This window comes from Tinamus guttatus, unplaced genomic scaffold (genome assembly GCF_059628265.1).
Source record: "Tinamus guttatus ecotype Peru unplaced genomic scaffold, ASM5962826v1 Tinamus_guttatus_pri_ptg000530l, whole genome shotgun sequence".
In the NCBI taxonomy this organism is placed as follows: Eukaryota; Metazoa; Chordata; class Aves; order Tinamiformes; family Tinamidae; genus Tinamus; species Tinamus guttatus.
In genome coordinates this window covers 4,350,045-4,376,121 of record NW_028289064.1, presented here as the reverse complement: position 1 = coordinate 4,376,121, position 26,077 = coordinate 4,350,045, and the positions used below count along the sequence as shown (strand labels likewise).

General features: G+C 40.1%; 1 protein-coding gene across 1 annotated transcript in view; it reads left to right on the top strand.

Annotated features, from left to right (window-relative positions):
- Nucleotides 1-4,569, top strand: part of GAD2 (glutamate decarboxylase 2) — a 35,462-nt gene extending 30,893 nt beyond the window's left edge. The window contains exons 15-16 of the mRNA XM_088533971.1: nt 1,264-1,353; nt 2,027-4,569. Of these exons, the coding sequence (XP_088390097.1) occupies nt 1,264-1,353; nt 2,027-2,200 (264 nt within the window). The 3' untranslated portion in view covers nt 2,201-4,569. The remainder of the gene's footprint in view (nt 1-1,263; nt 1,354-2,026) is intronic.
- Nucleotides 4,570-26,077: the final 21,508 nt, after the last annotated feature.

The window sequence follows — 26,077 nt, the reverse complement described above, 5'->3', positions numbered from 1 at the left end:
CACACAGTGACAGCCAATCTCCTAGTAATGGAAAGAGGCTGTGGGGACGCGGGCCCCCCTGCTCATTGCTGGGGCATCGGATCTGCTTTGCAGGCGGGTACAGGAGCCCGCCCTGCTCCCTGCTGCCGCGCCACGTGCATGGGGACCACGGCCGGCCGGAGTGGGAGAGGCAACAGGTACAGATGTCCCAGGGCTGGTTTCCACAAGCTCCAGCTGCAGTGATTCCCCCCAGGGCGAGGTGTCTGGCAGGGTCAGGCTACAGCCTGCACTGTCGGTGCTCCTGGCTCTGCAGCTCTGTCCTGCATTTGGCTGCAGCACTCCCGGCACATGTGGCCTGGCACAGGCACCTCTGTCACGCAGAGGTTTTCCTTGTAAGAGTGAAAAAAAATCTATTCTGGCTTTTCTTCTCTGCCCTGTGGCTTTTTCTGCTTTTTATACCTGCATGTTGTTCCCTGGTATAGTTAACTGGAGTGCTGGCTCTACAGCACAGGAATATGTGTCCCCATACTTTAGAGATTCCACATCCACATGCCACTGCATTATCTAATCACACACCATCGCTGAATTTGGTCTGCCAGGTCTTGTTATGATAAAAGGAATCGACAGCAGGGAAAGTTTCTGTAACTCATCCATTTAGCAACCAGCAAAGAAGAGTGTAGCAAGGCAGACAACTGCTGGGAGACAGCAAAAAGTGCACAGTGTCAGTGGAGTCTTCTTTGTGCCTTTCTACCCTGTGTTTCCATGTCAGCTAAGCCTCCCAAGGTGCTAGATACATGCATATTAATACGGGAGATAACTGCACCAAACTGAGAAGCAGTGAATTTCTAAAGGGTAAGAAAAGCTTAGGCCATCTGTGAGGCCTGTTTACAAGACCAGATTCTTCATTATGCAGTCATGTAATAAAAGTAATTGACATGGTCCTCACATCTAAATTATCTCTAATAGACTGTTTTCTCATCCACATGTTCCTTTCAGCCTCTTGAGGGGACAGCACCTACAAAGTCTAGATGCTTCCCAGTTGGGGATAAATATATTTGCACAGCTGGGCAATGTGTTTCTGCATCTGACATCCTGGGAATAAATTGCCTAAAATTATCCTTTCTGCATTAATAATGATGATGACTCTCAGCGGACTACAATAATGAAAGCCATTGATTGCTGTCACAATATGATGTACGAGAGAAGGGAAAGGCATGCGCATAATTGCAATTGAGATATTATGAGCATTTCTTACAGTCTGAACCATTATTATTCTGTGTTTAGCCTCAGCACACAAACGTCTGCTTCTGGTATATACCTCCCAGTTTACGCGGTATGGAAGATAACGAAGAAAGGATGAGCCGCCTTGCAAAGGTAAGCAACAATATCCAGCATATCGTGTGATGAGCACTGAAGTCCTGACAGGCAGGAATCCTCCAAATGATCTCCAGGGAGGCACAGGGCAAGGCCACCCAGCTATGTTCTGCAAATGACACCTCCATGGACATTATGCTAAGGGTGAGCCTGGCACCACCTCGCTCTGCTCTTCCAACTTGTACTCCGTGTGTCACTTTGCTGGAGCACTTACTTGAACTCTGGCTATTTTTCCTGCAGCTCATGTAAACTGCAGTCCATAAATTGGGCAAATGTAACAATAGTTTGATCATAGAATGCCACTCTAGCACATGAAAAAAGATGGAAAATGATGGCCACAATATGTTTGAGGGATACAAAAAGAAAGCAGTTACTGTGTGCCAGTTGTGTGTCAGCAATCCTGAAAAAGTAGGGGGGAGAAATCCCCAGTGATTTTAAGAGCAGCACAAAGAAAAGGATAAAACCAACATCTTTTCAAAGAGCCACTTATTCCTTAACAGAAGTTAATTTTTTTTTCAAGATTGGACTTCTTTTCATTTTAACTGCTTCTTGCAGCTCTTTATAGAAGAATAAAACATGCTCTGCTTTTTGTTACAATAATAATAATAATAATAATCTTCTGATTTTTGCTATAATAGTAATGACCCCTGCTTTTTGTTGTGCACCGTTATAGGTGGCCCCAGTGATAAAAGCCAGGATGATGGAGTATGGAACAACCATGGTGAGCTATCAGCCTCTGGGAGACAAAGTGAACTTCTTCCGGATGGTCATCTCAAACCCAGCAGCAACTCATCAAGACATTGATTTCCTGATTGATGAAATAGAACGTCTGGGACAAGATTTATAATAATCGAGCGTGAAAGGCTGTTCCTGGACCTCTAAGTAGACAATTAAGTTGTCACAAACTGTGCGAATGTATTTGTGGTTTGTTCCAAAGTAAATCTATTTCTATATTGTGGCGTTGGAGTAGAGTACAGTTTAAAATCAAGAAACATGGCTCCTTTAAAGTCCTTTCCTGAGTTTTAGAATACCTCTTTAATAATTAGCTACTCAAAAAGCTGCATTTAAATATATAAGGAAGAGCAGAAGATACCTACAATTTTATCTCCAATTTTAACACAGTGACTATTTTAAATTAAAAGCAATCAGACAGAATGATGCAAAATTTGCCCGAAATGGTGACAAAATCAAACTGGGGGAAGGAAGATAATGAGAAACAAAGTATACAAGCTGTATGCTTAAAAGTGAAAGTATTTTGTCTTTTTCATAGTATTAGAACAGAGTTTCTAATTTACCTATAGCAACATTTCAAATGTATTTAAATAGGTATAGTTTTACAAAAGCAAATATATATATATATATAAAATCCTATTTTGTAAACTAAAGATTTTATTTTATATGGGTTATGAAACTGCAAGGACAGAAACCGAAAATTAACTAGGATTCTTTTTCTTTTGATGGAGGTGCCTCAAACATTTATTACTGCCTATTTTAAAACATATGCCCACATGTATTTTTAAGAGGTACCAGTGCCTCATTTCTCTCTGTCACATGGATTGTACATCTCCAAGGTTGATTACTGAAAAACCTCAAGAGTACTGCAGCTCTTAAAACCACTTAATAAGATCAATTACAGTACAACAATAGGATGCTATTATTCCTAATTATGTTTCCCACATGGCCTAACCAAGCAGACGCACAATCAATACAGTTTCTTCGCTCTGTGTTAAAAACGCCCGTCCAAAAAAGTCACATATCTAACTGCTTGCATCATAACCATTTCTTTTACAAGAAATACAAAATTACATTGAAAATTAAATTTGACAGAAATTCTGTTTAAAAAAATAGCATGAAATCTCACAGCTACATTAGCAAGGTAAGGACTTTTATAAACATACTGGTCTGCAAGATATGATCTAAATTAAATGCAAGTACACTCTGAATGGCAGTAATGGAGTCTGAGTGCCAAACAGATTTGACAAAGGTTTCTCCCATTACTGGACTTCATCATTGTTTTCAAAGGATTTTGAAATTGCTGAAAAAATGAGATAAGGCTACATCTGCCTAATACAGCCCATGCAGAGCCACACAAGTGTTTTTTAGAAACCGTGGCAGAGGTTTAGAAACCTCTTGCAGAGCTTATGTGCTGCCTCATTCCTTAGCACTAGGAACGACACTGGCATGGAAACTTATATATACCTTTTCCCCCCTCAACATCTGGAAATGTTGGTAAGAACTTTGTGGCTTGGGCCTGTCTACTTATAACCCTACTGAAGTTTTGGCTTTAACTTTGCCTAAATGGCCAACTTTTGTTTGTAAAGCAATATTGTTTTGCTGTCTCAAAAATACTTGAAGAGAAAAAAAAAAGTGCAATGTCATTTTAATTTCATCTAAAACAGATAAATGGAGTATTGGTTCAATGTAATACGAGGACATGAAGTAAGAAGAAGAAATAAATTGTGTCTGTAATTGTGTTGCCTTTATTATATTGATAGTACTGTTTTGTCACCTCAGATTGAGGCCGTGCACTTTAGATTTAAACTGTACAATGTTGCAAATCAACATGTGTTGCTGCATAAGCTTGTACAATATATTATTGATATGTCATTATTTGTGTGGTACTAGTATTTACTCCTGATATTGTAAGAACTGCTCTCACATCAGTCCTTCTGCTATATCTTTGCTTGATATAAGCCTCACCTCATCAGCTTTTAGGGAGATCTCTCACCTCACTTAAGTGGGTTTCCATTCCTATCTACAGTGCATAATGTTGCAAGTTAAGCTATAGAGGAGATGCCAATTCTATCCAGGACTTAATGTGATCTTTGCTGAATCTGTCAAAATCAGCTGACCAATCACTGAAATACTGGGTAGAGCAGCAAAATGTTGTATTCTTCTTTCTTGCTGGGAAAAACAAGGTGAGGAAAGAGCTTAAAATTTAAAAATGGTAAAGGGACAACGGTGAAAGTGATCAGTAGCCTGGTTACATCTTGCATGTGCAATTCTGTTTTTAAAATGCTAAACGCAAGCAATGTATTTATTAGCTCTATGTGCTAATCCAAGATTTACATTCAATGTTCAGTAAGAACCAGCATTTTTTCCACATTGCTGTTTATTGCAGCCAGCAAAGAGCAGCAGAGCAACCTGTTCTTGTGTTTGACCAAAGTATCTTATCTGTGTTGTTGACCTAAATCCAAATAAAAGTGTAAAATGTGACTGAGTCTTTTCTTTAGCAGCACTAAGGACACCAGCATTACCAATTATGCCGTTGCAGTGTAAGGTCCCACAGAAGAGAATGTTTAATTCTAACTCTCTCCAGATTTTTTGATGGCAAGATTCCTGTGTATTAGTTATTATAGCAATTAAAAAAAAAAAAAGATTGAAATCTACCATCCAGTCCTTTTGAGGCATTGCACAGCACTGGCATGCTAGTAAAAACTGCCATCTGCTATTCCTCTACCTTATCTTTACAAGGTGAAGCTGATTATTCTCCTCAGACAAGCTCAACTTAATAGGGTTTTATTTTGGTCTTTTTACTTAGTGAGTCCTTATCCCCAAATTAGTCATAGACTATAATCAGCCCACAACACAGCAGTGGAAGCATTGAGGGCACTTTCCAGACCATAAGAAGGCAAAAGTTTAAACAGGCCACAAGATAAAAGAGGCAAAACAACTGATACAAAAATTAAAATTTTAATCTTCATGTTCCCCCTGGCGCTGGGCCTCAGTCCTCCAAAATCTGCCACCTGCCTGCTCTATTTTCCTTCCATTCACTCAGCTTGATGCCAGGTAGAGAGAGAAAGCAAAACAATGTTGTGAAAATGCCTGAAATGAGATTTTTGTGTCTCATGTCCAAGGTCTGCAGCAAAATTTGAGTTGGGTGCCCAGTCCAAGCGCCTTGCTGAGGCACTGTGCCCTGCAGCAGTGGCTTCCTTTTCTCTCCTTTGGGCCCAGCTAGTCCACCTACTCCACCGTTTCATGGCTCTTTTCCTCAAAGCATGTATATACCTGTGCAGCTAAGCACTCTTCACAGTATGGTGGGGTTTCTTTTTGTTTTAGATAATTAATGTTTCTTTAAAATTCAGGCTACATATTTGGCCAAAAATTTACTACAGCAAGACAGGGTTCTCAGACAGAGAAGGTTCTGTCCTTCTTTTCAACATAACGTTTTCCTGGCCCAAGATAGTTCTGCGAGAATCACAGTATCAAAAACTTGCAGAACGATTGAGGTTAGAAAGGACCTCTGGAGAGCATCTAGTCCATTCCCCCTGCACAAGCAGGATCACTTAGAGCACGTTGCATAGGATTGTGTCCAGCCAGGTTATAAAAATTTCCACAATATCTCTGGGCAACCTGCTCCAGTGCTCTGCCACCCTCATAGTCAAGAAGGTTTTCCTCAATTTCAGATATAGTTTTCTTTGTTTCAGTTCGTGCCTCTTGTCCTATCTCTGGCCACCACTGGTCAAGCGAAGTATTAATATACACCAATTCTGATGCCAGTCTGCTATGAAACAAGGGAGGATGACAAGGAAGAGCCCTGCAGAGCTCAGAGAAGCCCTCAAAACCTGCCCAGACCCATCCCAAAGGGCTCACCTTCGCCACACCATAGTCTACTGGATGCATCTAGTGCTTTTGATAGTGTATTTTGTAGTTCAGCTCTTAACCTTGGGATTTATAAAATATGATTAACTTCAATAAATATATCCCAGAAACAAAACCAGGTTCTGTGAAGCCAAATGAGCAAATGTGAAGGTGCCTCCAGATAGCCAAATGAAGTTTTGAAGTAGCAGGCACATTTTAGAAGTGGCCCCAAACATTGGAGTTTTACTCTGTAGTAAAGAATTTCATCCAGATAGACACTCTGCCAGTTACTGTCTTTAATGTGCTCTTCTCTTAGACTTATAATGTCTGAACTATCAGCTTCCTACCTGTCTAGTCTGACTAAAGGGACCAATTGAGCCATTCATAGAAAGTCAAGTGCTGCAGCTGGAATAAATGCAACCCCGGCTTGTCTGTTCACAAAGACAGAACAGCTGCAACATAGCACTATTTGTTATGGTGCTAAAGGATTCAGGTGTACATATTTTACACTCCACAGCAAAGCAAGAAATTGGGTCTGAGATATGAGTCAGAGGGAAAGGAATATGTACTTATTTTGTGTTAAAATAAATGTCCACGTATACTGTTGCTGAAATTCTTGTGCTACAATGCACAGGTGAAACTTCAGTTCCATAAATGCACACTGCGTGAACAGAGTAAAGGTGACTGCCTCAGGGTACAGGTAAGACACAAGTTAGGTTATGGAGTAAACCAGTTCTCCTGCTGCTCTGCAATGGCTGCCTGTGTTCCTGTTCTTGCTCCAAAGTGCAAATTATGCCTGATGCCCAGGCTTTCAAAGGCATTCAGATACCTCATCTTCATTATATGGACCTGGAAGCCTTAATCTCAGTATAGCGCTATGTCTATTAGGCTCTGTCTACCCCTCACAGTCTGTGACCCATAAATCAGAAGGATTGTTTCTCACAGGTGACTGATGTCCAGGAAAAATATCAAAAAAAAAAAAAGGCTTTGCAGTGTGTGAAATTTCTAAAAGGTTCCTCAGCTTCTGTGGAAATATTTTAGTGACTTGCAATTCAAAAGAGCTTGCAAACAACACAACTAAGCAACATTTCTTTTAAAAACGCTTCTTTTTACTCTGCACAACCCTTGCTGAAAACTCTGATTTCAGTTTCAACAGATGTTAAATTCCAATTTCAGTTTCAACAGACATTAAACTAACAAGCAAAATGGGGAATACAAGAATCATTATACATAATTTGATTGATTGCTTTAGGTACTGTCATTTTAATAATATCCTGTATCAGTAAGCTTCCATCTTCCCACACTTTGCACCACCTGTATGGTGGAGTTCTAACTTCCCGCCCACCCTCCTCTGTCCTGATAATGAAAGTGGCTCTGGAAGAAGGAACAGATGTTTGGGGCTTGGGGAAAACAAGCTTTTGCTGCTCTGAGAAACGAAAAGGAAATGTCTGTGTTACAGTAAATAGCATCAGACCACAGCTTTTTAAAGACAGTCTATGAGGAACGATGAGGCATGTAGGGTTTGCTATTAGCAGTGGCTGCCTGGTAGCACTCCCCAGGTGAGGAGTCTGCCCCTCAGCTATCTTTGCCAAAGTGCACATTCTGCTAAAGCTAATCCAGTTAATGTCCCCATTCAGACAACCCATTACTATTTATATTGCATTGGCATTCAACTAAAGCCAGAACCTCATGGTGCTAAATGCTGTAGTATTGTCAGAGGCAGCTGTTCTTACAATGAGTTTTGGATATGAAAGGATGTCAGAAACTGATCAGGAGAGGTCATGGAAATTAGGTATGAAATTTTCAGACTATCATCTGCTTGGATTGGTCTTTCAACAATCATGACATTGGGACACAGGAAATTCAGGCCTGCTCTGTTTCCTCTCACCAGTCCCCATACCCATGACTTCTCATGTTTGCTAAATCCTCATGGCTGCAGAATGCTCAAGGAAACCAGGGCAGTTTTTCTTGCACAGTGTCTTGGAAGAGAATTCCTAGAGACCAGGTCAGCAAGGCTGTCCTTCCTCAAAGACATGGAATATTTTACCTTCCCCTTGTAGCAAATATTGATGTCCAACCTGGGAACAGAACAGAACTAGATCAGTTATGAATCTACTACAGTTAACCTATTTCCACATACCTGACCCATGCCTTATTCTCAAGCTCTGGCTCTTGCACCTACAGATTTTGAACAGCTGTTCCAGACAGGCCTGTCTATTCAATATTGGAGAATGGGAATTAAAACACATTAATAGTGCTACTGATGGGAGTTGACGAGATAATGAGGTTGATATTAATAAAATGTATGTAAGCTCTTACTAGTCAAGAAGGTTGGTGAGAATTCTGAACAGAAGCTTGTAGTGAAATTTTTAGATTGGAAGATAATAATTGGCTTATTTTTTGTAATAATCTGGAAGAAAACATAATTATTTCTTGTTTGCATTCTACAGACCCAGTAATCAGTCTCAGGAATTAGCATTCAATAGGTAAAAAATAAATGTCAGGGCTATGAAATATTGCCAGTGCCTCTGTATCTCACTCTGTCCTTTTGCCTTCAATACAAATGAGTTATAATGCTGCTCACTACATGGGTGTTTCACGCGTATTACCAAGCAGACCTCTGTCTATTTATATGTCACCTTTCCTAAACTCTCAGTAGATGTCAGTAGTTCAGAGAATTGGCCATATTTAAATGAAACACAAAACACATAGAATTAACAGTAATGCTCAAAAATGTCAGTTGAATGAAAATGCTTTACCTAGTGCCTTATTTGTGATTAATATGGTTCAATTTGTGTTGATTCATTTCTCCTATTGCCATTTGTCTTAATTCACAGCGTCGTGTTTTTATGAGCTGGCGCTGCAGGAAATCTGCAAGCAAAACACGTATTGGTGATACGATATTTGCAACCCAAGAGGTATGTACAGCCCATTTTCTTACTGCTTTGTCATTGCTTCTGAAACAGTCTGCTTTTTATTTACTGATGATCAACTTTGTCTTTTATAGATGACAATTTGCAATCACTTTTCCTCTTCTGATTCTTCATCTCCTGTCATTATGAAAAAAGAGATAGAAATAATCAAACAAACAACAACAACAACAAATCCCCAGTGATTGGATCTGATTGTTGGTGCCTGAGTTGCAATGCAGCTGGAATTACCGGCATATTATTGTTCTTGAAAGCAATTTTCTGCAGCGACTCTGGTGAGAATCTTGAATAAATTGTACCTATTGATCACTAGCCTTCATATTTCTCACACATAAAGCCTGTCTCTTTTTCCATATTGCAGGCAACTTCGTTTGCTCTTAGACTTGTTTCTAGAGTGAAACAATGAATCCTTTCCAATAGGAAAATTGGCACATTTGACAGGATACTTCACCACACAGTCTATTGCAAGCAGACCACATAGCTGCAGGCTGCACTGGATTTGACTTCCACGTTATCCCAGGGGGCTTGAACCTTGAAAAACACTTCTGCTCGCCCTCACGTGCACCACAAACATATCATTCTGGAAATGTAACAGAACCATCTCATTAATTCCTACAGTTTGGACCGAAAAGTGCTAAAAAACAATTATTATACCCCAGGACTACCCAATGGTACACAGAAGAAAGCTGGTCTAAGCGCTGTGAGTCTAGATGTGGCCAATATGCTGCAGAGAGTAGTAGCCTTCAGCAAGGTGGGTATAAATCAGCCCACCCAGCTGGCCGAGGTTGTCTTCCAAAGGACACCCCAGAGCTACAGCAGACAGGAACAAGGCAGAGTCACTCGTGCTCCAGACAAACATCTCATAGCAGGGATTAGGATACTTCAGGGTTCCTTCCTTTGAGCATTTCTGGCCAGACACTAGAACGAGATGTTGGATTGTTTGCAAAGTGACAACGCAGGGGTAATTCTATCTCTGACCAACTGGGAACCAACATGAAGAACATCATCAGGAGTGGGGAATGAACTGCTCTTCTGGATGACAGTGGCTTCTGTGTAGCTGCTGACAATTCGTCTCCTGCGAGGCTGCTGGCAGCTGCTCCAGGAGGTCCAAAGGGATAGTTAGCAAATGGCTGTGCTTCAATACCTTGTGTGGGCCTATTTGGAGCCAGGCAGCAGTTGGGAGCAATGACATAAATTCCCTTCCCTGTACTTCCTATTTTCTAACCTAACCAAGAAGATCCCTGTTCTGCTTGTTCTTGGGAGAGGAAACTAATGCTATACAATCGCTTCTCACCTCTCACGAAGCTTAGCCTCCCACGGGACCTTTGCTCTTGCACAGCATGACCTGGGACTCTGCGCTGTAGCAGCAGCAGCGCTCTTACCCTTCTGCCCAGGAAGGAATACCTTCATTTCTTTGTTGTCTGTTGACCCTTCTGCATGACAGATAGTATAGTCACTTGGCTTCAGGGTTCTGCTGAGAGGCAGAAAATGATCAGATAGGAACTACTGTGTTCCTAGCTGCCTTATATAATAAATCCCAGTCAGGAAACAATTAGCTCTGTTAATACTTCAGCTGACAGGACTGTACTTCAAGTTCCTTGCTGTCCTGGGTAGCTCTGTAAGCAGAAACTTAGAAGACTAAGGGTGAGTCCTGGTTTCTGGGCAACAATCCTCTCATCTTGTGTGTTCGTTTCAATGTCTAAGACCATGTACCATCTGTTATATGTTATCATTCATCATTGTTCACCATATTACTGCAAAGTCATTGCTCTTAGCCATTGAATATGGGCTAACTACTAGTTGATTCCATGAGGATTGCCACAGGGAGAGAACAAGGCACTGAGCACCAGGTAAAATGAGATGAAGATCAAGAAATGCTCACTGAGGAGGTCTCCCATTTCATTATGTAGATTGGTGGTTGAGACCTTCAAGAACACCACAATCTGCCTAAAGTCTCTGATTCTGCCTAATGGGACCTGAATCCACATGTGCTTATTAGGTGTTTGCAGGGGTAAGAAATATGTGTTCTCATCTCCTTCTGCCGGAACACGGCCAGGGTGGAACTACAGTGAAGATGGTACAAAATGGGTTAAAAACATGCCCAGAGAGTTCTCTGTAGATCATATAGAGAGTGATTCTTCAGGCATCTACCTCAGACTTGATTTTGTTCAGTGTTCTCATTAATGATTTGGACAACAAAATATGGCATACACTTATCAAATGCATAAATGATATGATGCAGGGAGGGGAGACGGTTGGGAAGAAGAGACAAATGGCAACAGATGAGTTCAAAACAGTCACGACAAAATGGAAAAATAGTCTGAAAAAAATATCAGCTCTCAGTAAGACAAGTAAGAGGTGTTATTTTAAGCAGGAGTAATTGCAGTCATAGATAAGGGAGGGAAACATTCATGTGATAGCTCTTCAAAAAAGGAGATCAATTATTAGTTAGCGATGTTCTATCACAGAGAAGAAGGACTTAGCCATTTTGGACTACATGAGCTGGAAAATTGCTTGCAACACAGACTGAGTCATCTGTCTGTTCTGCTCACCAGTAAAGACTGGTAGAGCCTTAACTGGGATATAATACTGAGTTTTGGGCATTATATTTCCAGGAATATATCCAGAGAAAAGCTATAATAATTGTTGGAGGTCTAAAAAAGATGGCCTTGCAAAGAAATACTGAAAGAACTGCAAAAAGAAAAATGTTGAAAATTATTATGAAAATCTAATAGTTAATGGTTTGCTATAGGGACAAAGGACATCTTTTCTCTCTGTGACTACAGAGACTCAGACAAGAAATAATATGCTCAAACTCTAGCAGAAAAGATTCAATTAGGTATTAGAAATCGCAGTGGTAAGAGCAGTAAAACATTGGAATAGATTACTTTGGCAGATTGTGTGATAATGAAGGTCTTCAGAACAGGATGGGCAAATATTAAGAGAAAGCAAGGAATAGCTAGCTGATCCTGCTTTGAGCAGGACTTTGGACCTGACAGCCTCCTCACAGTCTTCTAGCTATATTCTTCTGTGACTCAAGCCAGCAGCCATGGGTTGTTTTGTGACTACCTGTAGATGTTCTCAATTATACTTTCAAGACTGTGTTTTGGTTCTCTAGATCAACACTAAATTAATTTTTAGCAAATTAATGTAGCAAGAGATCTGTAGATATCTTGTATTGTCAATGTTATAACAAATGTAGGGGATTATAATAATTACTTTTCTTCAGTAAAGTAGTGACCTCCTGAACTGTGAACTTTCCAAGTTTCTGCTGTCCTAAGTTAACCATATTGTTACTGGGTACCTCCTAAATCATTAAGTGTTTCAAAGCATAGCCAAAAAAAAAAATCCTAAGAATGGATCTTATATCTGAGTATTGTGAGAGTGGTTAGGATGGAAAATTGAGATGATCCTCACAACTGAGTTTTGAAGGTAACAAATTAAGTACGAGAGAGCAAACTACTCACTGAGACTCACTCAGATGTGCTCTGCCAAGTGAAAGTCCTGGGTGCATTTCGTAATCTGTTAAGAATGCAACTGCAGAAGAAAACTCAAAATCTTGTATATTGGGTTCTTACTTTTAAGTTTGTTTTGCCCACACGTGCTGGCACATTAACAGATTCATATTAGTTTACATAGATATGATATGATTTTCAGTAGACAAAACTTAATGGGGCCAACAGTTCTCCTACAGTAGGCTAGAGAATGAGAAGGGAAGAAAATAGAGCGTGGGGTACAGAAGCAAGAGATTTGGTAGGGTGCAAATTCCCTTGGGCCTGGAGAAGGGGAAGGATGCACTGAATTTTGCAATGGGAGGACACTCCTGGTCCACTCCCCAATGAAATACAGAAGCTAGATCTGTCCTGGGGTGACTCCTGTTTAATTCGTCTTTCCAGCTGAGTGATCTTGGACACTCTCTCACCCTAACTCATCTTGAAAATTAACCCAGTGCTGTGGTGAACAGGGGATAAAATATCCCTGTAACGTAGACTAGTGACGGATACGTGTTGAAGGAAGATGGCTGTAAATCCTGCTCATCTATTCGCACACAAGCTGAGTTTGATCTAGCTTCTACCCAACTCCATGGCAAAATTCCCACTGCCTATAATGGACTTGGACTGAGTTTATGATCCACATAATTTACAGGATGTCTTCACTGCCTGAACTAATGTCCATCTGTTTGAATGCCATTTATGACTCCTAACAAATCGGTTGAGCCCTGGGGCTAGGCAGGGTCTGACTGACAAATGCCAAATGGAAGCTAGTATTGTCACTGCTGCTGCAAAATAACTCTCCAGTCGTGGCAATTTCTCAGGGAGCGTGGCTCAGAGCTGCCTTCCTGCTGGTACTATTTATCAGCTTGTGGAAGTGTTATCTGAGCAGAGGAGGGAGAGGCTTAGGGTCAGACAGAACAATAGGAAATAACTATGGTCTAGTTCTATGGTCCAGTCCTCATATTGCCCCTCCCAAGTCTTCCTGTACTGCATCAGATGGTTGCCAGAAGACATGCACTCATCTGTTTTCTAGGCAGGTAATATGTTGCCAAATGATTACACAGGTCTATGGGATGAAAAGTCTTGTTCCTCACCGAAACACAATTTCTGGTGTAAATATCAAGTCTGTATCCATGAGGTTGTAAGTGTGGGCATCAGACACTGCATAACAGCTACTATATTCTGATAATGCAACTTGGAAAGCGCCTTTCCTTATTTACGTTAAAAAATGAAGAGGAAGAAATAAGGTAATAAGAATGGATAGAGTGAAGAGACTTTGCAGTGGAATAATGTTTGTTTCAATTCAGTGATAAAAAAAATTAAAATGAATCTATGGAGGTTGACCTGAAATTAATTTGCATTGATGTAGAAAAAAAAAGGAACCACTATTTAATTTCTGTGTCAATCACAAGCTGTGTTCTGCTTTTTCTGGAGGTTATTTACAATTTTAAACATCTTTGTGCTTTGATTTGGATCATTTTTTCACGAAAAAGCGTCAAAATTTCCATTTCCAAATTCCAAATTAATGTCATGCCTTCCAAACCAAAATACAGATATATGTGTCAAAAATATTTTGATTATAATTAGAGTTTTGTCCACCATAACTAAGCAATAAATTTGTTTGAATTCAAGTTACTTTGGCGATTCCTTTCCTCTCCCCTCGCCCTATTCCCCTCCCAAACTTCATTTCATTTCTGGAGCAATATTCACTTTGTCCTCCCCATTAGCCAAGATCTTAGGAGTCTATTGCAGTCAGCCTTGAGATAGCCAAGGACAGAGGCAGCCTTGCACAGTCTGCTGAAGGGACCAAAGGCTGCAATCTGCACATTAACTACAATAAAATGAGTCAGCTCCCTCTTTCTCTGTCATTTTGCTTGTGATAGCTAGGTGAGCATAAGGCAAATGAGCAAGAAGAAACAATTTAAGATACTGGGATATTTGTCACCTCATTTGATTTACGTGCATCTCACAACCTTTCAGTGTTCATACAGCAGGTTTTAACAAATGTATTGAAAGGTATTTTACGTGATATTTTTTCTCACAGCTAATTGTGCTTTAGGTTGAAGACAGAAAGGCGTGTTTGTAGAGGGGCAATGGCAACAGCTTTGATTCTTTATCCAGACTGTGAATATTCACAAATTCTTTACTCAAACTGTGAATACTCATGAATTCAAGAGCAATAAAATGGGGATTTGAAGAAAAAAGGGTTTATACATGAAATTTCTGGCATTTACTGTTTCTGAGTATGTCAGAATTCTGTCAGAATGTCAAAATGAACAGCTGAGATGATAACCCTTTCTAAAAGCCAAAAGAGTAGAGGAACATGGAAATGCTAGAAAATTCAATGTCTACCTCAATTTCACAAACCTCAAGAAGTTATAGCTAAAAAATGAGTTTCTGATGAAGTTTTGCAGCACTGAACATTATCGTGTTTCCCAGATCTGACCACTCATCAGCAGTTGTCTGATGAGGAGAGAGAATACTAAAACACTGCCTGATAGACACGGCTTTTACTCTTGCAAATCCTCAGCTATCCTCTCCCTAGAAACATGGGGCCAGCAATAAAAGAGAAAATTTACTGCGTATGAAAATATAATGCACTCAGTTCTGTCTCATGAAGTCGTATTTTTTAACCTTTCTCCTTGCTACAATTACCTTAAAGGCTTCTTTGTAGAACATCAGGGTTTAATACATCAGTGTTAACAGGTGGAAGCAGCCTGGCAACATTCCCATGCAAAAATGATGCATTTCTAGAAGCAGTGAAGTAAAAGTATTGTGTGATCATGTAGCCTTCACGCCACTAAAATCACCAGGTTGACCCTGCCCAGATTCCTTGGGATTGAAAAGGAATGACAGAAAATCTACCAAATGCTGCTTTTTTTTTTTTCTCTCTCTCTCTCTTTTGGAAAGATCTTCTTATTAACCAATAGAAGAGATCAGAGGCTAAAACTGAAATATTCAGTGTAGACATAACTGCTGCTAAAAGACAGCATGGCCCAGTACACAGTACATTTTCCTACAGGTACTGCCAGCTCGTGTTTCTTCATTTACCATATGTTTTTTCTAAGGGGGAAAAAGGCAGGTGGGAGGAGATGTCTGATTTTCTGCAGGTACAGCTCCACTGAGACTGTTTTCAAGGATTTGGCTCAAAGAGTGGAAGAAGAAAAAGCTTGTCTCACATAAAAAATGCCTCACCATCACATTATGCTGACAACACACATCCACCAAAGAGGAGGAAAGTCTTCCACTCAGAACTGTAGACTGTAAAGTGCTTTTAAACTGTGCACCAAGAAAAACGATAGCAACTGCTGCCTGCGTGTGCTTGCAGCACCTTGGTTGGAAGGGAAATGAGAGGTGTCACATGGTGGCCTTTCAGCTGTCCTAGAGCTGGCCTGTTTTTCAAGTCCTAGAGCTAGCTTGTTTTTCAAGTTCTGGAGCTGGCCTGTTTTTCATGTTGCACCAAGGTTTGCAATAGTCTCAGCTGCAGAGGCATCTACCACATGCTAGAAAGTGCAGCAGTTGCCTTCCATACGGACATCTCCTCTCTGCCACGGTGAAGGAATTAGCACATGGCTTCAGGGTAATGGGAGAAAGCATGAGAGGTTAATTTTAAAAGCAAGCTGGCCCTGAGAATTAGAAATGGAGATATGCTACATTTAGGTGCCTTTATGAATATATAGAGCTTGGAAACTACTTTTTCCTTCTTCTTTCCTATTTTTTTTTCTTTTCACTAAAAGCAGACCCCAAAATGGAAATATGACCTCATGACTATCTTATTTCCCATCAGACCATTACATTTTTTCTCAGAGAACCTGCAGGAAGCACAGACAGATATTGGCCTACTTCAAGGATCTGTTTCCTTGCCCTGATGGTTGTTGCCCACAAACTGAACCCGTTTGCTAAGGGGTCTGTTTCTAATCCTGTCTCTTCCAAGACCTAGAGTTGCTCACTGTCTTTATAAGGGATTCATCCCCAGGCACATTATCAGGGTGCCAAAACAGCTGGTGAGCCCTACTGAGCTGGTGGGATCCAGACTATGCAGCAGCTGAAACCCGAGCTTGTGAGCCCAGGATCCTCTTGTAGATAAGTGATTATTTCTATTACATTAACACACTCATCTTCATTATTGGCCTCCAGTATATATCTTTCATATCTTTTCTGAAGTGGTCAGCTAACAAATCTACATACAGAGTACAAAATCAAACTCCAGCTTGCTAATATGAGAAGTTCTCTCCATGCATCAACTGGGCTACTTCAAATCCCCAAATCAGGCATTTCCTGGACCATGCTGCCTCACTTAGTGTTGCTCATGTATTCATAGTACCTTCTAATTTTAACCCGGGGGCTCATTTAATGACCTGAGTTTTTTGTTTCTTTTTTATCAATGACTTTATTATATTTAAAAAGAAACTAGCTGTCTCAGGACTGTGAATTCTTAAATTCTTAAAGTCTTAAACAGACTAATAATAAATTGATAAACTAGCTGAAGAAAGTTTTTATTATAATTGAACATCATTTTAGCATTTTGCAATCATTCCTAATTTTCTCCTAGCCACAAATTTCAATCTAAAAAAGATAATAACCTATGATTTATAAATTCACCAAATCATCATTTCTTTCATCTTATTTTCTTGTAATGTTTCTAATTCATGAGTCTGTGTCTCTCTGCAGTACTACCTCATTTTTCAATTTCTTTTTCTGCTCATGTTTGTGTCTTTATCATACTTAGACTTCATCCAATTTTTATTGCCATATGGCTAAAAAGATAGTATTTTATCAATGGGAATGAGACACACATCAGAGCAGAAAAGCAGTGTGGAATTAAACGTACTAAACTGTAAACAAAAGAAACCTTATTTATATTTTGTAGTTGACTTTGGGCCTAGAAACATTTACTCTTCTGTAGAGATATTTCACTTAATATAGTTTAAAATCAGAAATTCAAAGCATAGGTGTCTGGGCCAGGTTTGGGAATAGTGTGACAGTGAGATTATGGCAGGACGTGGAGGTGAGCTCTCACATTTTAGGAATTAATCAGTTACTAAGAGGGGAAAAACAGGGTTAATGCTGGTGAACACTAACAGAGAGAAGAGACTGCCCAGTACATTTCGTTCTCCAACCTGCACCAGTAAGAATTAAGGATAGGAGGGTTTTAAAATGTAAGGCAAGAAAATGTGAAGATACTGGATACTGGGAGATGCTGTCTGCTCACAGTCTAACCCCCCAAGCTGAGTCTTAAGGCTCAGAGTTACTAAATGCCTTCTTTGCCTTCTTTGCTTCAGTCTTACTAAGGTCAGCCTTCTGGAATACCAGGCCCTAGAGACAAGCTAGGAAGTTTGGAGAAAGGAAGACTTGCCCTTGGTTGAGGAAGATAGGTTTAGAGATCGCTTAAGCAAACCTGACATCCACAGATCCATAGAACCTGATGGGATGCACCTAAGGGTGCTGCAGGAGTTGGCAGATGTTATTGCTAAGCCACCCTCCATCACCTTTGAAAGGTTCTGAGGAACAGTGGAGGCACCAGAGGACTGGAAGAAAACTAGTGTCACACCAGTCTCAAAAGGGGCAAGAGGGAGGACCCAGGCAACTACAGGCAAGTTGGCCTCACCTCCATCCCTAGAAAGGTGACGGAGAGCGGCTGGATGTCATCTGTAAGAATGTGGAGGACACGAACCATTCTGTGATTAAGTATCTCTTTTGGCTAGGCAATCCCACCATGTGTCGTTAACTGGCAGTCCCTGCAGATACCGTCCATCCAATTCGATCAACAGAAGCCTATATAACAAACAAAAAAAAAAGACCTGAAAAGTTGAAGTTGCTAGTATCGGTGCATCTAGGCTAACTCCACAAACAGAGGATCTTGAGTAATTCACCTGGTTACTGGAGGAGGCTTGTAAAAGTAGCCCTTTCCAACTTGCCTCTTCCCTCACATTGACTGGGGCAGAGATTGGCAGGTTGGATCCATTCTGCATGGTTAGGAATAAGGACAGATGCTAATTACTGACCAAGGGCACCCAAGGGAAAGAAGCGGCTGAGCAGCGTTGGTTCAGCCAGTTTTAGGACATGCTGCCTCTTACTCTGGCTGGGTTGTGCTGCGGCAAACCGATTCTTCACCAAGAATCACAAAAGTAGTTTGTGTTCATCTGAATAAAAGCAAAATGCATACAAAGCCTTTAAAATACTTCTAAAAATGATGAGTTTTCATTGTTTTATTTGAATATGAAGTTTATTTGGCAAAATTATAGAATCCAGTACGTACAGAAGCACTGTGCTCCTACAGAACTGAAAAGAAAATGGAAGGTGCCAGATCATGCTGGTGTTTTTTAAAACATCCCATAGACCCCTGTGACAGGGACTACATTCTCTGTTAGTTCTGCTGTGAAGTTTATATCTGTAAAATTCCATAGTGCAAGGATAGCACATGTGCTTTGAAAATATATCTTGAACAAATATCAGCTCTGTTCACAGTCTCAAAGCAAATACACAAAATATAAAAATAAATTAAGCTTTTGTTGAAAAATGAAAGCAAATCTACCAGCAACATCATCTTTCATTCACTACCTTAAACCGATGTTTTCTGTTAAGAGTTCTAGGTGGAATGTGCCTGGGACCTTTTGAGCAGAACAAGGATCAAAATGAGATTAACTAGGATGATGACAACCTTGAAGTATGCATTAGCCTATGTTAAGTCAGCTCATGCTTTTCTGTATGCCAAACAGTGGATTGCATGTGTATGTCACATTATTTAACAAGCATTGATGATTGTTGGAAGTTTAAAAAAAACTCCATTAAACCCACTGTTTCATGGCCAGTGACTAATCTGCTACACTTTCTGTTTTGCTGTACAAATAATTTGGAAAATGCATTTGCTTAGATGTATGCTACAGATTTCTTCCCCTTTATGAAATGCTAAACCTTAAAAAAAAAACAACTTTCTAAGCCTGAGCTAAGACAGAACAAGGATTATTTGCCCGATGAAAACAGTTATACATGCTCTTAGCCTAGCTGCTACTGTAAGTGTTAGTTTAATAAGAGAAATAAGCACGGTTGCATTTAGTCATAATTATATTTCATGAGCAAAAGGACTTACTGCATATAGCTGCAATGAAAAAAATTAAATGTAGTTTTAACAAACTTCTAATTTTATGTTGTAAGAAAACCACATGGTCAGTTTTTAAATGGTGCTTTTATGTTCATTATAGTCTTCTCTGAACCCATCGAAGACAAGAATATTTCTGTGGTAGTCATGAATTGGTCTACCTATACAAGAAGTAAGAAAATTCTTGTTCTAAGAAAACTATGAGGATTTGGTTACATATATGTTTGTAAATGAAAACTACCATGTAAATCTGCTTCTATAATGCAGCTCAGACATATGTTTTTAGTTTCTGTAGTGTGGTTTGTAGACTCTGGTTTGTGTGATCTTCTCTGCAAGATGAACAATAGAGAAATGCTGTGGAAATACTTATTTTCAGAACCATTGCATATTTTATGACAAAAATCTACTGTATATTTTTTCTTTCCTCCTCATTTGATTAAAGACCCAGAAGGAAAATCTGATTGCAAAACTCAACACTTGAGTGATTATGTGCAAATACTATTTTCAGATGGCCATTTATTAACCACTTACTATACAAATGTTGGTCCTTTTAGTGTCTTTTTTTTTTTTTACTATTCACTCTTTAAACCAAGGTTTAAAGGTCTCCTCCTTCACCCAAACCATTTATTTATGCAGCCTTTTGTACTTTTGTTTCCTCTTTTTCTTTCCCCAGTATCATTCCTAGCACATACAGAGAAACGTGCTAGAGCTCAAACTCTCTGGTAGCACTTTCTCAAATTTGCAGTATCGCCTTGGAAAGGCGCCGTTACAAACAATCATTTTGCAGAATTCAGCATCTTCTGGTTCTCTCTCCACTAATTGCTGAAGTCAACCTCTAAAGCCATACTGCCTTATGAACCATTCCAGTGTTTGAAAACAAAGAAGACACGGAAAACAGAGGCCAGCTTTACTGAATCGCTGTGTCAAGCCTATATAAAGTCACCACACCAATAAATTTAAGCAGAATGAATTAAATAGCTTTCTACTGATATAAAAGGCTTATATTTCCAGACAGAGCAAGGGACTTTGTTATCCTATACTACTGGCAAGCTTCTGCTTTTGTCTGTCATTTTCCTTCTCCAGACTCTGATTTTATTATCATATTGCCATAATGAAAATCACAAATCATCTGGACAGCAATGGAAAGGAGCCGTATCTCATAGCTCTGATGTCACCAGGCGACAATATTTCACAGCTTTGTCAGCATAGGACTTTTGTGAAAAATAGCAACTATTTGGAGGGTTAGTGTGCAAACAACCAGGAGTTAGCTACATGGATCTCCACTGAGCCACATCCCATGGCTGTCAGCCCTGTTTTGCCTCTGTGTTTCACTCCTGGCTCTTGTCCTGTGCGTCCCAAAGGAGCCTTTTGGGCTTCTCCATCCGGGCCAGGGGTTGGGGCTGAGCATTTACCCAGAAAGGCAGTCAAACATCACAGTGGAAGAGGAAAAGTTCCTGTTTCACACACTGCAAGCAAGGGTTTCATTTCTATTCATGTGCATTCATAACTCAACTACTACATTTGACGATTCCTCCCATCCAGTTATGGGAAAAGACACAAATTTATTGTGTTCTGTGTCTGAAGCTCTCACAGCAGAAGTAGCTCTGCGATATTGCAGATCTTTGAGCCTCTTTCCCCTCCTCTTTTAGCCGAGGTGTTGGGCTGGAGCACTAGCTCAGCTTTGTTTCAGCTTTCCCTCAGTATTCAAATTGCCCCCGAGCAAGCTAAGTCCACTCATGTGTTGAGAAACATCTGTGCACAAATCTGACTCAGGTCTTTCTGTAAAAAAAAGCCACAGGATGGAGTTTGAATCTGACGAAACTGAGTGACCTTGCTTAAAAAGGTAGCTAAACTTTAATGTCGTTAGACAAAACATTCCAGAAAGAGCTAGTGATTGAGATACGCAATGTGATATCTGGAAAAGTGACCTCAATCTCTGGTTACTGACCCTCATCTTACCTGCTACTGCTGCAGAAAGCTCAAGTAGCTATGCAAAGGCAAGTCCGAACACACTCACACCCTGCCAAAGCTAATGATACATTTCTGCCCACAAGAAGAGTTAGGTGGGGGAAAATGGGTTGTTTCTGTTATGGAAAATTTAGCAAACAATTACCTCATTAAAAAACATCCATGCAAAACCTACAAACACAAGGAGACTGTTCACTGTAAATCATTCTTAATTATTGTTGTGAAAATGACATTTGGGGCTGAGGTTTTTCTTTTTTGAAGCTGTTTTTGTGCACATAAGGAAGATATTTCTACTTGTATTCCTGTGCTTCTTTGACAGCAAATGGAGTCAGTGGGGTACTAAGGAATTTGCACCAATGAAGAGAATTTTAATAAAAGGTTAGGACTAAAAAATTGTACCTGCTCACCAGAAGCATGATGTGAACTCTGAATAGTGTAACCAAAGTCAAAAAAAAAAAGAGACAGTGATATTCTATACATAATGATTAAAATAAAAAAATAGTATTCAAAACCCTTGTAGCTCCAAACAGCAGGATAATCCGTAATTTGTTGATGTGACAACAGAAATGCTTCAGTGAATTGGCTACAACAGCACTGCCAGAGAGATGTTTATTTTGGACTGAAACACAGATGTAGATCACTATATCCTCAGTGCCTGCAGTCCCACCTCAATACAGGACACATTGGAAGCACCTCTGCCCTTCCTGTGCTCAGTCTATAGAGCCTGCTGAGCAGCTTTCTGGGCATGCCCTGAAAAACCTAAATACTGGCAGAGGCAGGCAGGTAGGTGTTTATCCCAGTGTAAACCTTTCTGGATTACACATTGGTCTTCTGACAATCTCACCTCAAAGCATCCTCCTGATGACCTCATTCATGGACCAAAATATTGAATTTGGCACATGCTCAAGAACGTGCTCCTCTGCCTCTTGTTTGGGTTTCAAAACTCAGAGATGTGGCAAATACAGCTCATTTTTTTGTCTGCTTCAATGGATTTAATCCTACATCTCAGGGGAAAGTACCTTGCACTACTTTCATATTCTCAGACCCTTACTCTTGGAGCCATTCCACCTTTTTCTTTTCTCTTTTTTTTTCCCCCCTGAAATAGCACACTGAATTGTACAGAAAGAAGCAAGGCCTTACAGCCAAATAAGGAGGACATTTACCTGTGCAAGGAACAAGCTGAAGTGCAGTCCATGCTCCAAGAAACACACACTGCTAAATGCTTGTGCTTTCAGAGGTTTAAAGCCCGTTTTTCAGGTTTGACCTGACGAACAGTTCATCTCTCCCTGGTTCAGGGTGTGCTAAACCACTGCAGGGCAACTTTGAAGATGCTGTGTCAGACTCCTGGCTACCAATGGTGAAAATCCCCTGTGGCATATGGATTCAAATCACTGAAGGTCAAGAAACTCCCACAAACCCAGAAAATAGGCAGATCCCTCACTGGCAGGAGGGATGTGTGATATCTCTTGCAGCATCTGTTTGTTAAGAGCAATAGAAGGTAAGGCCACCTAACACTGGAAAAGGGTATTTATCCTCACTGGGGACATTCACTTCTGTCTAGTGGGGTGTGATTTGTATGACTGAACATTTCCTAAAATTAATTAGCACATATTTAGGAATAGAAGGCTTTATGTTTTCATTTATATACATTATTTTTTTATATATATACATATACACACGTACTATTGCACTATACTGAATGTGTAAATATACTTAAATTTGGGTACCCTCACCATTATTTGGCATACAGACAAATAGAAATATTAGCATTCTTGGTTACAGAGCAGTACTACACCTCTGAGTCTCACCAGCATCAGCACAGTGAGCAATGCTGCATGGAAAAGGGCTCCTACCCATGCTAGCTGCAGTGTTCTGCCAAGACCTATAGCTGCTCTGTGCCAGGTATGCTCCCAAAAGGAGGCCTAAGCATTGCTTTAAATATTACATGTTTAACACTTCTTTTTAGGAAATGTAAGATCAAGCACCTAAAGCCGGATTCTACTCCACGGTGGTCAAGAGAAGCTTTGCCACTGATTTTATTTGGAAGCAGAATCAAGGTTTTACATTTTTCACCTATCTTGTCTGTGAATGATTAAGTAAACTGTTGTTTTGTTTTAGCACCTCCTTCAAAGAGAAAGATTGCAGTTGATATCACAATTGCAGTCACCTGCAGTTCTGTGTATAATGTCACAGACTCTGAATGTCTTCCAGGAGGACAGCAACTGTTATTTGTTACATGTGGTTTGTTTTCTCTCCTCGTATTGCTCCAGGGCTTGGCATGCGTGTGAAATATTGTGTCCTGTGCTACGAGGAATTTTATCTGATTGGGCATTTAGCCCCCTTGCCACTCTGTGTGAGTGTTAGACAAGTGAATTGAAGAAAGTCCCTAGCAGAATGTCTTCATGTCTGTACACTTCTAGACTTGTCCCTAAAAAATTCAGTCTTTATCCTCAATCTGGAAAGTGAACATATGCTGTCTCCCTCCAAGTTTTCAGGGTTCACCTTTAAAGACTCTTTCAAATCTTGGAAATACTATAGAAATTGTGCTTTTGTTTTCAATGAAGCATCATGTATGTATTAAATACACATAGACATTGCAACTCTCCTAAAGAAAGCTCCTGTTACACTTAATTTGTTTCAGACAAAATGTTAGTACCCTCTCCCTCTGATGTCTGATGGTCACAACCCAAGACAGTACAAGGTCTGTTTTTAATCTCCCTAGGCCAGAAAAGCACTGCTCCTCCTCAGCGAAAGCAGATGGGAAATCCTGGGATTCCAAGCAATTATACACATGCGGTTATCCAGGGATAGAGCAACTGATGATGTGAAACTCAGCTTGCTGCAATGGATAAGTCCTCTCAAAATATAACTCAAAGGAGTAATAATTTTCCATTTGATGGATTATAACCCTTGAGAGACATTAAAAAGGAATAGGAATTTAAGAAAAAGACAATATATCTTGATAAATTACAAGCCAAGCTGAAAGGTCTGTATTTTCAATGTCTTTGGAATGACCTGGTATTAAAATCCGTGCACTCATGTAGAGTGATTCAATAGCCATGTCTCCATCATATCCACAGTGGTCTCTGAGGCATCAGGAATTTTGTGCCCCCAGCATTGCAAAGGTCTTGTGTTATCAGTCCCTGACTGCATTTATTAAAGTTAGTCACAACCCTTAAACACCAAGCATGGCAGGAAGAACTGGGGAAAATACCCTGAACCACAATAGACATCTGAGATTTAAGTTGCCTTCAGAGCTCTCCAACACCAAGCAGTCACAGGCTAATAGTTTAAATTAAAGCAGACCAAGACTCCTCTGAGCTGCAGCATGTTGTGAACTGCTGGAGAGCAGCACAGAGTTACATCAGACAGCCCATTCTGATCCATGCCTGGAGATGCAGGTTTGCACTTTGTGACATCTCACCACTTTGTTCGTATCTAGATGTCTAGGTGTCGTATTAGGAATTACTATTCCTGCACTACAGAGTTTTTTTGACTTCTGTACTCCTCTAGTTCTGTTTGCAGAGGCAGGAGCTTGAGCTAGATTTCCCCAATGCCTGTTTTCAGTGCATGTTTCTAGGAGCTTGGCTGAGCTGCCTGCGAAACCACAAACCTGGACACTATGACTACATCCCATAACCCTACAGAAGCATGTAAGATCTGCCAACAAGAAGGCTGCTATGCCAGATTATTATTTAGAAGTGCTGCAATCATAGGTCAGAAGTACAAATGAGCATATTAAAGATGATTGATAGATTTGCAAGAAAGCAGTTTTCTGAAAGAACGACTGATCTCCCTACAAGAGAGATTTTACATACATTGTTGAATCCTCTCCTTCTTCAGATAGTTGCCAAAATCTACCAGCAGAAGGGTGGGCATAACCTCAGATGAAATGAAACCTTGTTTAGATGTAATGGCTTTTTAAGGTTGCTGGTTCTTCTTAATTTTAAATAAAATGAAAGCAATTTTGAAATAAGCCATTTAAAATGATGGAAACATTTCATTTGGCAATTGTCAAGAAAAACATCCTGGCTTTTTAAGGATGATCTTTTTTTTTTTTCCCCCACCAACAGTTCTGCAAACCAAGATGAAATTGTGAGACAACTATAGGTTGTTAACAAAACTATATATAACTTGTTATGATGTGGAGGGATCAGATGGGCTATAAATAGGTAAAAGGAGGCCTTCTGGAAGCTTCTCCATTTATTTTTTTGCTGTTGTGGGCACTGGCTCTTTACTATATGGCTGGAAGGTATAGGTGGGCTGCATTCCTGATCCATGATTGTTCTTTCATGGATTGCCAAGCTTCTTACATGGACTTGCACTCAACTAAGACATTTATCATGCATTTATGCAATGTTGACTATGGGGACAAAATTGGTTTCAGAAGTACCCTCCTGTGGAGCCTCCAGTGCCTATTTTTAACATTTTAGTGACCTGATTTATTGCATAGCCTCAGAACAGTCATAACTTTACAACTTAGTGGCAGTAAATTTCAGAACGGTACTGGACCTTTTGATCATGGATGTGGTAAAGAAAGAAAGGAACTTTTTTTTTTCCCTACTGAAGCTAGTATACATGCTTGATGTGATTTCCCACAGAAACACAGTCCAATTAGGTACTGCGAGCTGGAATATCCTACACTTTTTATC